General features: G+C 41.0%; 1 protein-coding gene across 2 annotated transcripts in view; it reads right to left on the bottom strand.

The window, feature by feature from the left end:
- Positions 1 to 16,676, bottom strand: part of cita (citron rho-interacting serine/threonine kinase a) — a 225,379-nt gene that overhangs the window by 40,798 nt on the left and 167,905 nt on the right. For both annotated transcript variants that reach the window (XM_072247918.1, XM_072247919.1), the window contains exons 30-34: positions 15,602 to 15,709; positions 13,764 to 13,926; positions 5,950 to 6,114; positions 5,596 to 5,733; positions 4,651 to 4,831 (exon numbers count right to left, since the gene is read on the bottom strand). In XM_072247918.1, the coding sequence (XP_072104019.1) occupies positions 4,651 to 4,831; positions 5,596 to 5,733; positions 5,950 to 6,114; positions 13,764 to 13,926; positions 15,602 to 15,709 (755 nt within the window). The remainder of the gene's footprint in view (positions 1 to 4,650; positions 4,832 to 5,595; positions 5,734 to 5,949; positions 6,115 to 13,763; positions 13,927 to 15,601; positions 15,710 to 16,676) is intronic.

The raw sequence follows: 16,676 nt of genomic DNA, 5'->3' as shown, positions 1-16,676 counted from the left end.
CCAAATGAAAAACCATAAGATGGCAGAACATGGATTACCGCTGCAGACATAGACGACATTTAGAGCTAGCAAATTAATACATTTTTTAAGAGCCAAGGATGTATGTTGTTCAAGTTAACCATCTCCGCAGGTCAGTGGTCACTCTCCATGGAAGGACTGAGTTCGAGCGGTTGCTCTCCTGATGCTGATGGAGGACGTTTTTGAAATTATGAAATATATGTGATTATTGGTGTGGACAGTAGTTTAGATCGGTCCCCTTTATTTTTCTGTGTTTTCTTTCTAGTTGACAATTGGTGGGTGGGGGGGGGTTGATGTCCTTGTGGGTGATATGTTAGTTTTTGTGCGAGGGAGGGGGTTGGGGGTTTGGGTTTTGATGCTCTAGCTGCCGTTTTCCGGGTGGACGATCTGTTAGCTTTTGTGCAAAGGAGGGGTGGGGGGGGGGGGTTTAAAATTTTTGTTTCTTTTTCTTTTTCATGCGATGGGGGGGTGTTGATGTTTTTTCTTTCAATGACTTCATGGTTTTTCTGTATTTCATGGCTATCGGGAGAAGATGAATCTCAGAGTTGTATTCTACATACAAACCTGGATATTAAAATGAACCTCTGAACCTTTCCAGGAGATAAAACAGTTCTTAGAAGGAAAAGATGATTGTTAAGGAACCATTACAGATCTCCACCAGGAGGGATCCTAAAAAGCAATTGATCTGTGGTATAGGCAAGAACAGTAGTGACCTTTGCAATTAGAATCATAATAGCCAAGGAGGAGGCCACGCAGTCCATTGAGGTAACAAATTCAGGTTGAATAGTTTACTTAGTTCTAGTTCCTCATAGTTCAAGATTAATTGTCATTCAACCATACACAACTACCCATGAATACAGCCAAACAAAACAGTGTTACTCAAGGCCCAAGGTGCAACACACAGTACCAACAGTCGTACAAAATACAAAGCACAGAAAGCACAAATAAGATAGCAAGCTCATATAAGGTTTCAGTAAAATACAGTCACACAAAAGGAATATAGTCCAAGACCATGAGTCCACAAATGCTGCATAAGTCTTCTGCCGGGATAACACTAGGGGCAGCTCCGATTCCAGCTTGGATGCTGCACCACACCGCCTCCAGTCGAGCACACTGACTCTGACACCTCTCTCCTGGGTGGCTGTAAACAGGCAACGACGCGGCTTGAGGCCTGGTCCTCACTACGACCAAAGCCATGCAGTTCCCCCCGCCGTCCGCCAATCATTCCACATTAACAATGTCCAAGAAGATCTTGTGATCACAAGAAAGACAATCAACATGATCACTCACTGCTAGACTGCACACCTCCATTGCGCACCAACGCCTCTCCTGACACAGGCAGCCACACGATCCATACCAAGTTCTCCTTCAATTTCTCCGCCAACAAGCAATGCTCTGATGGGGTAGACCTGCTGAACATTAAGTTTTTAATGTCCAGCAGGGCCTTGCAATTGTTAAAAAACATGTTTAAAAAGGACAATAACACCTTTGGTTGAGGCCGTAGAAGCTGCTGCAATCAAACGCGCAGTCATCTTACCCTCTACTTGCTCTGCAGCTATGCAAATTATTTCTCCTCATATCCAATCAATAGTCCTTTCTGAAAGCCATCCCCACATTAGGCAGTGAGTTCTAGATCATAAATCAGAATCAGGTTTATTATCACCAACATATGTTATGAAATTTGTTGTTTTGCAGCAGCAGTGCAGTGCAATACATAAAAAAATGACTGTTAGAGTAAAAAATATATAAAAAATAGTGTCTATTAGTACTGTAAAATACTCAGTGTAAGGAATTGTGATTATACTCTCTCCATTTACAGCTACATTTCAGTTCTCTCCCTCCTCTTGAATGACTCCCTGAACAACAGTGCTACAATTCAATTGTTCATCCTTTCTACGCCCCATTGTCATCCTCACAGGCAGCAACAATCTCAGACCCATTGAGCAAGCTCAGGTACTGAGCCTCCTCTCGAGTCCCCCTTCCTGCCTTTCCCACATCTTGTCCCTGGATCGAGACTGAATTTCAAGTCGTTAGTCTAGTAGGTGTGACCGCCTCCTGAAACACAGTGTCCAGGTATCTCTCCCCATTCCTGATGAAGCTCAGATCCAAAGTCATCAACATCGAGCCTGAGCTTCTTAAGCAATCAACACTTGCTGCAGATGTGGTCACCAGGAACCACAATGGAGTCCCCCGGCAACTACATTCTGCAGCTATAACAAATCACCTGATCCTGCATCCCTAATTTTATGTATTTAGTTGTAATTTTGTATCTTTTCAGTGCAAAATACTACATCCGGTACCGTGTTTTGCACTTGGTCCTGGAGGAATGCTGGTATTCATGTATGGTTGAATGATAATTAAACTTGAACTTAACTGCTATTAAAACAAAAATGACCTGTTCCCACCTACTGCTCACCTGGCCCTCTTGTCGAAGCCTCTCAAGCCAAAGCCTCAGACCTCAGATTCCTACAGTAGCCCACTCACACAATGGACACCGTACCATACTGGCTGCTTTATCTCTCCATCTTATTTCTATCCCAAGCTGTCTGTGACCTCCTGCATTGTTATAACAAGACTGCAACATAGCCAAATGAAATATAAGGTGCTACTTTTCAAGTTAAGTTGAGTCTTGTTACAACAACACAGGAGGTCATAGAAAGGTCTCAGGAAGCTCCAGGTCACCCATGAGGATTTAATACAAGAATACCACAAAGGTGGGGGTGCTCCCCAATCTGCAGTTGGTCTCTCCAGTGTAGAGGAACCCACATTACAGTATATTGTTGATACGGTGAATACACTAGGTTGGAAGAGGTCAAGGGAATTACTATTTCACTTGTAAGGATGATAGGAAGAGAAGAGGAGAAAGGACACATTACGCCTGCTATCACATCGTCATGATCACCATTGGAAATGTCTGAACCCAAGTGCAGAGGAAAATCAGACTCCCATGTGGAGATGGCAAACAGGGTTTATTCATAGCAGTTCCAACAAAACATTAGTGGCCTGGCTAAGTGACATGGTGACACGTAACATTCTGAAAGCCAGGACCTGCGATAAGTGTCATTTGGGAGTCCATTTAAATAATCCCAGAATATCGAAAAACTTGTGTCAGTCAAAATAAACAATATCCTTAATAAGATTAAACAGAAAGCAGAAACTTTCATTAATACAACAATTAACAAATTCAGGTGCTCCAGAAACCTGGGAGCCCAATGCTCTGACTCCCCGCACAGGCCCGAACAGCTCATCACACACATGTGGAAGTCAAAAGAGCAGAGAGGGAGTGAGTGGAAAGGAAATGGATCAGAGGAGAAAAGTTGGCGTCTAGAAAGGAGGAAGTAATATTATTGGGGAAATAGCAGGCTGAAATAATGGGCCTGCTGGGACAGCCCTACTTGCGGATTTTGGAAGTGGAAAAGCCAACAGGCTATGAGGATGGATGCTGTGGAGGGAACATCACATGAGGAAATAGGGTTGATCAGTATATGGGAGACAATCGCTTGTACTAAAGAAGTCCCTAGTCTGTATGGTTAGTGGAGAAATAAGTGGAGCTGGAGAAAGTTGTACAATTTCCCTTAGTGCCCCTCGTTCAGAGGGGAAGTGAGATAAATACACATCTGTCCTTGTGGAGGGGTATGAATGCAAACATAATCAACTCATGCTGAGACTCCCTAATAACTTCAAAAGTGTCATTGCTCCCACCAAAAACAAACATTGCAAAGAAATACAAGAGAAGGCTGCAAATTTTTGAATTTGGTTCACTTTCAGAAGAACAACATTTTTAACATTAAAGCATAAAAAGCATTAACATGTAATTCAGTAGATTCAAACCCAGTTGAGAGATTAAGCTCAGCAAGATCTGAAGTCTCATGGTATCCATCATTTATAAGTAGTTTCAAAATGACTTGTCCACTACAAGTCATGCTTAGAGTCATTCGGTTCGATTAACTGCTCTATTTTCACATTTACGTGCACAGTAACTTACAGAAAGTTTACACTTGTGGATCTTCCAAACATTAGGACTGCGTCTTATACTGCTGAGCCTGAAAATGTCATGCTGGAAAGTCTCCTTGCCTGTTCTTTTAGAAAGTTTATTTTATATTCTTATCATATGTATGTTTCCAACTGTGCCTGCCAAACTGTACTGAACTGCAAGGTTTTGATACATTGCCATTGACTCATGCATGGATTTGTTTGATGGCAATAGCTCATAAACCATCAAATTTTAAAGTATCTCTATAAATCTTCCTGAGACACATTGCTACCGTCTTCAGATTCCAAATAAATTTTTGTGAACAAAAGAATTTCTATTAGTCCCCACTTTTATGTAGGAAATGTATAAAGCCCATGGATATTCCAATTAACCATAAAGGACCTTAAGATTCACAAGGAATGCAGGAGGAAGAGAGAGAAAATAGAGGAAGACAAAAATAAAGAGAGGTGGAGAAAGGAAAAAAGATAAGTAAATAATGAGGAGATTGAAATGAGAGAAAGCATATGAGTTAATTACTTAAGAGGAAGAAAAAGCGCACATGAGAAGGAAAACAGGGTTATGGAGAAGTGCTGTACTAAAACAAGACAATGAGAAATTTAGTTCATATCCGGGACACCACTGTTTTGAGAAACATTCACCTGGGAATTTTCATCCAGCCCTCCAGCCGCATATTTGATGCTGGATCCTTTAGTTGTAAGCCAGGTGAGTTCATTTTGTCTCGACAAAAGGCTTTTGTGAAGTGTGTAGCATATTCTGCAGGGAGCCCACATGTTGCTGGTAGACAAGAGGAGCATTTAGGATGGCACATCAATTGGCATTCTAGAGATAGAAAAAAACATTTAACAATGTTAGACTTACAAGAAGAACTGCAAATGCAACACCAGTAACGATAAGATTGATAAAAGAACTAAATCTGATGGGAGTCCTCTCAGATTGTTATGTCTGTGCCTTGCCAGTGGAATGGTCTTCTGCACGATCCTCCCCAACTCCCACCCCAGCCAGTATTGTGCTCCTCACAAAGTAATTGCCACTGAGAATGGAAAATCTGCACAAGGAATAGCGAGACATTGTACTAGGGTGGACATCAAGAGGTATTACTGGGTGACAGAGATTTACAGTGATTGCAGCACTTTCTGTAAGACCATTGACTCGTTTCAGCTGGTCAAAAACAAAATTATTGCTGGTGAAACATAATGTTCATGTCCTGGGACAAAAATAAGTGAGACCAAAATACTTATACTACAATTTTTTTTTCCCAAATCATCCACAACTTAAAGTGAGCTTAAGCAAAAACAATGAGAGTAAATTAAATGAGTCTGTATTTCTGAAACAGAATTGCATTAGAAGGAAAATCCTGTTGATAAAAGCCTATCATGACTCTGACTGTACTGGAAGCTCAAAATGGTGAATTCATAATGACTTTGCAATATGGGCTAGGGAGTTCTGAAATTTACTTTTACAGATTAATTTAAAACAATGCTGTACACACTAAGATACTTGCTCAAAAAAAGACTATTCCACATAAAATAGACAATAAAAAATAAAGCTATCAGCTTAGAATCGCATTAACCTTCAGGGCTTACCTCCACACTTTGCTGCTTGGCGGCCAAAATGTACTGTATCCAGGCAAACGACGCATTTTGTAGCTCTCATGTTCAGGCCAACGGTGAAACGGTGCGGAATATTATGATGCATGCGTTCCTTCAATTGCCGACCAAATTCTGGGAAGAAAAATTTAACAAAAAAAAGAAACATGACCTTGGCTATTGGGAAGCAACTATCTATTGGTATGTCCATTATTAGCAGACACACAGACAAATTCTCCAAGATACTAAAATTCCAACCCACTTTCTGGTAGCATTGCAATCTTTCTTAAAACATATATTTGAAACATGGTTACAACAGTCCAGTTGCATTATTAGTCAATACTGCTTCACCTTCAGGAGTAGAAGATTCCTTCCTGTGGCTGGAAGGAGGAGCCAGCAGGCTGACAGGATTTGGCTGGTGCTCTGGGGAACGGACAATTGCAGACATGAGGATCTGGTGTCTGGCTGAAGCGGGTGTTGATTGTGGCTGGTGATCCACTGTTTTTAAATGAGCGGCTATAAGAAGAAAAGACAGTAAAGGCTTAGTCATTGACTGTTTCAGAAGGGAATGCAGTTTGATTACCCCTTGTCTGAAATGCTTGGGGCCAGAAGTGTTTCAGATTTTGGATTTTTTCTGATTTGAGAATATAATGAGATAGGTTGGATCGCTATCATTTCCAACTCTGAATTTATTTGCTACTGGTAAGCTGTCTTTGTCTTACACTTGTTCATCACACATATGTACTGATGCAGCCATTCAGAGTGTTAGATTTTCATCAGTGATGATCTTGACAAACTCATCAATGAATTTCTCTGCTGCTTTGTGATCAGCAGGCGCTTTATCACCCACAAATCTTTAAAAATGTAATGCGTTGCCTTTTCTTAAATTTCTTCAACCAGCCTGAATATTCAGTTACCTTCAATTTTCAGTTTGCTGCGATAGATCATTGCTTGTTTCATGATCAGTGTACCGTTAAGCGGCATATGTTCACTCTGATACTGAAGATTCCACGCTTTCAATACACGATCGAGATCTTCATTTCTCACTTTATGTGGTGTTTTACTATTTTCCATTAACTTCTGTTCATTACATATGTGAGGTCATTTCTCAGAACTGTCTGTGGTGCGCAGAGACCTGCAGATCACCTGGGAACCTTCCCAGTGCTTTGTGGAATTTTCCATTTGTGATGTTATGTCAGTGCTCAGAAAAATTTCGGATTTCAAAAGTTTTTAGATTTTGGAATTTGGATAAAGGGTACTCCCCCTGTACTAAAAATAATTGGCAAAAAAATGGACCACGAGCACCAGAGACATTGTAAATACAGTAAAGCAAACATTACTTGAAATGCTTGATTTTATTCCTTTTATCACCATTAACTTACAATCTTGCCCAAAATAAATCCATTAATCATAAGTCACATTAACCATGTGGTCACTAGGAACATTCTGAAATCTGGTGCCACACATGATCCCAATTGAATTTGAGATCATATCACTAACCTATTTTCAACACTGCAATGTCACCGATTTCATGAGACACAGGAGATTTCAGATGGAATCTGGAGCAAAACAAACTGCTGGAACTCAGTGGGGCAAACTGCAGCTGCGGTGGCAAAGGGATGGTTAATGTTTCTAGTTAACACATTTCATCAAGACTCATCTGATTTCATTCCTGCCTCACCTCATTTGCCACAGAAACCCTCGTATACGCCCCTTGTTAGCACTGCATTACATTTCTGGTTGGCTTTTACTCTGCATAAAATAGAAGTTATCACAAAATCGTGTCCCAACCCATGCCATCGCCCATTCTTTATTTTTTTATATATCTGTCAGGATCTGGGTTTCACTAGTAGGGTCATCATTTATTGACCATCCTTAAATGTTCTTGAGAAAATAGTAGAGATCTTCCTTCATGAAACTACTCCAAGCTTTCTGGCGAATGTACTCTGTCTCTGGCTATCCATCCCATAGGATGATGATGGTTCCTTTCAGACAGTTAGTGGGGTTCGATATGAGCGTCCTGGAGTGGCTGTACAGGCCGATCCTTGAGAGGCACTATTTGCCACATACTTGGCAGGTGAGGCCTGGAGGGGCAGCAAGGGCAGAAGCTCTGTTGTGGCGCTTCCTGCGCTTTTCCTCTGTTGCCTCGTTGAGCTTGTTCTCAGCAGCGTCCACACCTTTTCTGATGGTGTTCCTCCACTGTGAGCAATCTTGAGCCAGATCCTCCCATGTTGATGGGGCAACGTCAGCTTTCTTGAGGCTCCTGTGCAGAACATCCTTGTACCATAGTCGCTGGCCTCCTTGTTTTCGGGTACCACTGGACAGCTGGGCGTACAAGATGTCCTTGGGCAGTCTTCCGTCAGGCATTCTGACAACATGTCCTGCCCAGCGCAGTTGGGCTGACATCACCAAGGTTGACACTGCTGGCATTCCGCCTCGAGGGAGGACCTCGGTATTGGAGACCTTGTCTCGCCAGGTGATCTTCATCAGAGAACGTAGGTGATGCTGCTGCAGTTGGTCAAGCTGGCGTAAGTGTCTCTGACATGGGCACCATGTCTCACATCTGTATAACAAGGTTGATATGGCAACGGCCCTGTGTACCTTGCACTTAGTGGCCAACCTGATGTTCTGTGACCAAACTCGATCTTTCAGCTGACCAAAGGCAAAGCAGGCTTTTCTGGTTCTTGACTCAGTCTCTACATCCAGAGAAGCTGAGGATGTTATTATACTGCCCAGGTAGCAAAACTTGTTGACAGCATTGAGACGAGTGTCATCAATGAGGACAGTTGGTTCTTCGTAGCTTGAGCCAGGAGCCGGTTGGTACAAAACTTCTGTCTTTTTCAGGCTGATTGTCAGTCCGAAGCTTTTGGCTGCACTGGCAAAGTGACTGGTGATCTCCTGCAAGTCTTCGAGAGAGTGGGTAACCAGTGCACAGTCATCAGCAAACTGTAGCTCATGCGCCACAATGTCCCTGACTTTTGTTTTTGCTCTCAATCTTGCGAGGTTGAGGAGCCGGCCATCAGCCCTTGTTTGTAGGAAGATCCCTGACTTCAGGTCTGATGTGGCATCCTGAAGAACAGCAGCGAAGAATAGTCCAAACAGAGTGGAAGCCAGAACACAACATTGTTTTACTGCTGCTGATTGGTAGGGTGTAAAACTTCTGACAATGAAGGAATGGTCTGCAGTTTCAAGGGGAAAATGCAATTGGTGGTATGTCATTGCAAATAGAAAGAGTGAGATCTCTAACTTAGTAAAAAAAAATGGACATTTCTAAAATAACCTAATCTGTTTCATTTATAAGTCTGGCACACCTTTATCTTGGAAATGTTAATTTTCTTGCCAGTAAGAGATCACTGGATGAAGATTCAGATCTAAAGCCATGGCAAGGCTCTTGTAGTACAACAACAACAACATTGAAGCACTTTGCTTCTGTTCTGCTGATGCCTGAATTAGGTTTGCAAGAGGCACATCGTCTAATCCAAGTGTAACAGAGCTTTTGAGGCTTGACAGTCAAGTTATAAATTGCATCAAAACCCAGTGGGCTGAAAGTGCTTCCAGCAATCTTGGCACTATGGTGTAATAATGCAGAGGCCACTGGGCATTCACAATTTCATCAGGAAGCATGTAACTAATGCAACCTCCGACTGTGCATTAAGTCCCACAGAACGCATCAAAGGTGATCAAAACAGATAGACTGCTTTATCATTAGTTAAAGAACCCAGCCTTAACTGGTCACTTCAAGAGAATCTAAGGAGATCACCTATCCACTCTCCTGTCCCCAAATTCCTCATCATTCTCTCTCTGCAGTTGTAGAGCAATCAAACACCATAGCAATGATTTCTCCCCAACCTCTATGATCCACTCCCCAACATATTTATTTGCAATTTGACTCTCTGAAACACCAGTAGGTGATGAAGAGAAGGCCCATTCTGCCATGCATGGTATTTCAGACATGAAACATAATACTTTAGAGGAGCTACCTCTTCAGAGGGGGCAAACTAAAATTTCCCACAGACCAAATTTAGGGCCATAGTCATGGTTTCAACATATCTAACCAAATCCAGATTTCCATACCCTTCTTTCAGTTCTCTATCTTCTACTTAAATACATCTATGATATTGGCCATATCTATTCTATGAGGTAGCAAGTTCAACACTCTGAGTAAAGTCATTTCTCCTAAATTTTATTGTCTTTACTTGTTTTATTTTATACACGCCAGAAAGTTTTTTTTTAGTTAATTCTAATTGGTGCATCAATAAACATGGTTATACCAAAGTTATCAAGGAATAAATGCATCTCCCAAAAAGTGCCTCAACAAACCTGTTGGAATTCTTTGAGGAACAAACAAAGGAGACGAAGGAGATTGAGCGGAGGTTGTTTCCTCAAATAAGTGGGAATAAAGGAGGCCTGTTCTGGTTGGCTGCAAGTGACTAGTGGTGTTCCACAGGAGTTGGTATTGAGGCTACTTCTGTTCACGTTATATGTCAACAATTTGGATGATGGGACTGATGGCTTAAAAACTAGATGGAAGGGCAGGCAGTGTTGAAGAAGTGGAGAGTCTGCAGAAGGAGTTCGACAGGTTGAGAGTCAGAGTCTTAGGGAAGGACAGCACAGAAACAGGTCCTTCAGCCCATTTAGTCCATGCCAAAACCATTTAAACTGCCTACTCCCATCCACCTGCACCAGGACCATAGCCCTCCATATCCTTACTATCCATGTACCTATCCAAACTTCCTTTAAGTGTTGAAATCTCTGGTTGTAGTCCCACTCAACCTCAGTGGAAAAAGCCTGCTTGCATTTACCTTATCTGCACTCCTTATAATTTTGTATATCTCTATCAAATCTCCTCTCAATCTTCTACACTCCAAAGAAAACAGTCCTAACCTATTCAATATTTCCTGATTACTCAGGTTCTCCAGATGCAGCAACATCCTTGTGAATTTTCTCTGCACTCTATCAACCTTGTTGACATCTTTCCTGTAAGTAGGTAACCAAAACCACACACAGTACTCCAAATTAGGCCTCACCAATTTCATATACAACTTCAACATAATATTCCATCTCCTGTACTCAATACATTGATTAATGAAGTCCAATGTGCCAATAGCTTCTTTACAACCTGTGAAGCCACTTTCAACAAATTATGTACCTGTATACCCAGATCCCTTTGTTCTGTTACAGTCCTCAGTACCCTACCGTTCACTGGGTAAGACGGTCATACCGAAATGCAAAACCTCACTCTTATCTGCATTAAATTCCATTTGCCTTTTTTAAGCCATTTTTCCAGCTGATGCAGATCCCAGCTGCAAGCCATAACCTTCCAATACACCCCCAGTCTTGGTGTCAATCGCAAATTTGCTGATCCAGTTAACCACATTATTATCCAGATCATTGATATAGATGAGAAAAAAAACAAAGGAACCAACACCGATCCCTGCGGCACACCACTAGTCACAGGCCTCCAGTTAGAGGGGCAATCCTCTACTAACACTTTCTGGCTGCTTCCACAAAGCAATGTCTAAGCCAATTTACTACCTCATCCTGAATGCTGAGCAACTGAACCTTCCATGCAGGACCTTATCAATTGCCTTACTAATGTCCTTGTAGACAACATTCATTGCCTTGCCTTTATCCACTTTCCTGGTAACTTCATTGAAGAAATCTTATAAGATTGGTGAGACATGACCTACCACGCATGAAGTCATGCTGCTATCCTTAATCAGTCCATGTCTATCCAAATACTCATATATCCATCTCCTTAGAATACCTTCAATGACTTTCCCACAACTGATGTCACAGTCACTGGTTTATAATTTCCTGGTTTCTGTTTAGAGCCTTTTTTAAGCCAATGTTGCTCCATTGTTATTTTCCAATCCTCTGGTACAAATTCCTGTTGCTAAGAATGTTTTGAATATCTCTGCTAGGGCCCTGGCAATTTCTGCACTTGTTTCCGGAGGGTCCAAGAGAAGACCTTGTCAGGCCCTAGGGATTTATCCAGCCTGATTTGCCTCAGGGTAGCGAGCAGCTCCTCCTCCTCTGTAATTCGTACTGGGTCCATGAAGTTGATGCTGCTTTGCCTCACTTCTATGGGTTCATCCAAGTCAATACAGATGCAAAGAATACAGTTAAGAGCACTCCCATCTGTTTCAGCTCCACACATGGATTACCTTTCTGGTCTTCCAGAGGACCATTTCTGTCCTTGCTATCCCTTTGCTCTTAACATATCTGTAGAATCTCCTTCACCTTGTCTACTAGAGCAACTTCATGCCTTCTTTTAGCCTTCCAGATTTCTTTCTTAAGTGTTCTCTTGCATTTCTTGTTCTCCATAAGCGCCTTATTTGTTCCTTCCCTATACTTCTAGGCACCTCTTTTTTCCCCCTTAACCAGGGCCTCAATATCTCCTGAAAACCAAGGTTCCCTGCACTTTTTATTCTGACATGCAAGCTTTGTACTCTCAAAATTTACTCCTCACTAGAGAATGGGAAAAGAAGCAGCAGATGGAATATAGTGTGTAGGGGAGTGTATGGTCATACACTTTGGTAAAAGAAATAAAGACATGAACTATTTTCTAAGCAGGGAGAAAATTCAAAAATAAAAGGTGCAAGGGAACTTGTGAGTACTTGTGTAAAATTTCCTGAAGGTTAACTTGCAAGTTGAGTTGGTGGTAATGAAGGCAAATGCAATGTTAGCATTCATCTCGAGAGGACTAGAATATAAGAGCAAGCATTGGTCAGACCGCAACAGGTGTACTTAGAGTACTGAGAGCAGTTTTGGACCTCTTATCTAACAAAAGTTGAGCTAGCATTGGAGAAGGCCCAGAGAATGATTCCAGGATTGAAAGGGTTAATGTACGTGGAGTGTTTGACGGCTCTGGGGCTTGTACCAGCTGGGGTTTAGAAGAGTGGGGGATTGGATCTCATTGAAACCCACTGAATATTGAAAGCCCTAGACAGAGTGAATGTGGAGAGGATGTTTCCTATAGTAAGTAAGTCTGGGACTAGAGGGAACAGCCTTCGAATAGAGGGACTTCCATTTAGAACAGAGATGAGAAGGAATATCTTTAGCTAGAGAGTGGTGAATCTATGGAATTCATTACAATAGATGGCTGTAGAGGGCAAGTCATTTAAAGTGGAAGTTGACAGGTTCATTATTAGTCAGGTGTAAAAGGTTAATGGAGAAGGGGTCAAGATGGTTAATAAATCAGCCATGATGGAATGGCGGAGCATACTCAATGGGCTGAGTGGGCAAATACTGCTATGTCTTATGGCCTTAGTAGAAATTGCTAAGCACACTCAAAAAAAACTTTAGATTTATTAACCTGTCTACTTTTTCAATTCTGCTCTAGCATAATGACCTTTCAGGGTTTCTCTTCACAGCTAGATTTTATTGCATACGTAGCCCCCGGTAAGCCTCAGGCTCGCTCTGCTTGCTTTCGTCTAGGGGGAGCAGCCTTTGGCCCCGCCAAGCTGGGTAATCAAGTTTGTGTGGATGCTGTGTGATGTACCCCACCCCGCCAAAATAACAGACAATACACCATATGCGATTAAATGATTACACTTTATAGATCTTACTGGAACTACGTAATTAATAGAGATAAAATATAAAAGAAAGATAAAAGGTGCCAAACTTATCAAAGTTCAACCATTTCATGCACAACAGTTGGAGCTCAATTAACGGAGTCTTCTTTCCACCATTCGATCCCCTCCGACCCCCTTGACCCGCCGCCTGGGACCAACAACGGTGGTCGACCAGACGCTCCACACGTGTCTGTCTTCGTCTCCTCTTCTCACTGAAGACCCTGGGCCTCAGACTCCCGCTCAGAGTCGGTCCCGCCGCCCAGGGTCACAGCAATGCATCTCCTCTCTGTCCCCATCGTGCCTTCTGCGCCAAAGCCCGCGAAACACAAAAGCTTACAGACACACAAGAAAGAATAACATCCATCCCAATTGGTTTGTTCCCTCTCTTAGCAATAATATAACCCAAACAAGCAGAGAGAGAGAGAGAGAACTCCTTACATCACAGTTATTATTACAGAGAAGCCATTATATTATAACATAACAAAGAAGCCATTTTGTTAGCCTTCGCAGTAACATAAAAGGAGAAACCCTATACACATATTTTTCAAAGGTATATCAACCAGCTCTTGAGCATTTCAATGCTCTTACCTTCTTCCCGAACACATTTCAGCTCTACACGTATTTTCTGTAGTGCATCCTCTAGCTCCATGTTTCGACATTTCTCCTTATCCAAGGCTACTTTCAAGTCATTATACTGCATAGGGACTTGGACGGGAAGAGTAGGGTCCTCACGCCGGCGCCCAAACAAACTCTGCAAGCAAGGAGCGGCAACATGACGAGAACAATTTGCTTAGCAGCTGAATACCACGTAATGTATCTAGAACACCAGGTAATGTGTCCAGATCTGAACACCACGTAATGTGTCTAGATCTATGGAAGTGCATAAATGATAAAATGGAAACCTGGGAGAGTCTGTAATAAAGATATAATCCTCATCAAAATTACTGAAACTGAACACTGCAGTAGCATTGAACTATTTTCAAAAGGATATACAATATATTTTGAAGGAGTAAATAATTAGATAAGGAATACAAACAATGGTCCTACTGTTCAAGAACAATAATTAGTAAATAATAAATGTTGGTCTCTAGTTGCTGATTTTATTAGTGGAGTTAATTTTCTATTAACCCACATCAGAAGATGGGCAAGACATTGGAAAATAATGTTATTCATGTAGAAGGGGAAAGATTGATCAGGTTACAGTATAGTTAGCATCAGGGCAAAGGTAGATGGTTTGGATGAAGGAGTTATCAGAATCAGAATGAGAATTGGGTTTATTATCACCGGCATGTGTCATGTGATTAGCAGCAGCAGTACAATGCAATACATGATAATATATAAAGGAAAAAATAATAAGAAAATCAATTACAATAGGTTTATATATGTTTATATGTAATATATGTAATATATATGTTTATATATTAAATAGATTAAATATTGTGCAAAACAGAAATAATATATATTTTTCAAAAAGTGAGGTCGTGCTCATGGGCTAATGTCCATTTCGGAACCAGATGGCAGAGGAGAAGAAGCTGCTTTTGAATCGCTGAGTGTGTGCCTTCAGGCTTCTGTACCTCCTTCCTGAGGGCAACAGTGAGAAGAGGGCATGACCCCTGGGTGATGGAGTTCCTTAATAATGGACGTCGCCTTGCTAAGGCACCGAGTTATAAGAAATGACAGGATAAGAGAGAGGGATAGTACGACAGTCTTGAGACATTCAAAGACACAAACATAAAACAGAAATACAATAGCAAAATATATCTCTCAACACAATTATATGGAAGCAAGAGTATGCACAACAAGGTCTTTCAGAAAACACTGGAATATTAATGAATGAACTTCTGATCAGAAGTCAACTGCTTTATAGTTCAATCAATTGTAATCATACTAGATTTCAATCGTTAGTGAAGATCAAGTTTGTTTAAAAGTCACGCTTGGACACAGGCCCTTTCCTTTAGAGGATAATTAAAACATTATAAATGAAGTACCTTTAAAGAAACAGAACTTTTAATCTTCAATCAAATTATTTACGTTTTAGTGTTATTTAACCAATTATAAGGCTCATTATATGAACATTTTATCAGAAAATATTTAGATTCTCTCAGAACATCCTGAATATGGTACAGTTCAATGAAAAAATGTGTACACTAATTTTATATTTGAAAAGAAGCCTGCTCCTTCAATTTGACCCTGAATTAAATCTATCTTTACTTTTTGCTTTGTTCAGCTGAGTTTTCCCCAGCTAATTTTGAAGATTCTGGCACTTACACAAAAGTAAGAGTCAAGGAAATAAATAACTGGAGATAGAAGAGAATGCAGATGCTGAGATACCTACTTTGATGATGATTATACATTGAACTTTTGAAAAATATCATATTAGCATAATTCCATAGATCCAACTTCAGTTTGCATTCCCATTTAATTACCTTTTTCTTTTTAATTGACTGGTCCATCTTTGATTGTAGGAAATCAATCAGTTTAGACTGTTGAGAGATAGTACCTTCCAGCTTCACTCTATCATGGGAGAACACCATCTGTAAATAGAAAGAACAACAAAGATTTTTAAGAATTATCTTTATTTGTGCATCGAAACGCACAGCGAAATGTGTCATTTGCGCAACAACCAACACAGTCTGAAGATGTGCTGGGAAAGGCCGGCAAGTGGTGCCAGCAAAGCAGGCCCCCTGTGTGCTAGCCCGTACATCCTGGAAACAGGAGAAACTCTATGTGGTCACAGTGAGGATGCATAAACACCTTACATACAGCTGTGGGAATTGAACCAGAGTCATTGACATTTAAATAGCATTACACTATCCTGCCACCCAGAGCCTACTGTACATTTTGCTTATATACAATATAGGGTTCTGCTTCAACCACCTCAGTAGAAACAGCCCAATCAAAGGTTATTTCATTGAGAAAACAAGCTTCTCTGGCTTCACCTGTTTTAAAAGTACATCTTTCCTTTCATCATCTATGGAAATATCTTCAGGTTTTGGTTCAAAACCATTAATTTTTCTTCAGATGAACACACACATTTATTTGTATAATTCATTGTTTGATCTTTTATCATTGTGCAATCATACTTAACAAGGTATCACTACAGAAATAACCCTCCATAATACCAGACTAACAGAGTAATCACTCTATCCTGAAAAAAATTCAGCTAGAGAAAAAGCACTGGCCTAAAAATTATTTTTAAAAAAGCTAGTGATTGTAAATCATGCCAAGAACTTCTTGGTTTTAGTTCTGATGCTGCAAACTTAATCGTCAGAGACCTAAGGTTTTCAGTGCAATAAAACGTGTTGGCGAATGACAGTAAGACTTTGAGAAGGGAGGCTGGGTCAGGAATGGTTGGTAGGGATGTGAGGGATGGTGGTTATCGGTCCACCTGAGCCTTTTGGTAGCATGTGGTGTGACAGGGATTGGAGATGTTATAAGATGATTGAGTCTAGGACGGGAGGTGAAACTGGGTCTACATAGCAAGGCTAAAATAGGTCACAA

The sequence above is a fragment of the Mobula birostris genome, chromosome 31 (genome assembly GCF_030028105.1).
Source record: "Mobula birostris isolate sMobBir1 chromosome 31, sMobBir1.hap1, whole genome shotgun sequence".
Classification (NCBI taxonomy): domain Eukaryota; kingdom Metazoa; phylum Chordata; class Chondrichthyes; order Myliobatiformes; family Myliobatidae; genus Mobula; species Mobula birostris.
This window is presented reverse-complemented; position numbering and strand designations above follow the sequence as displayed.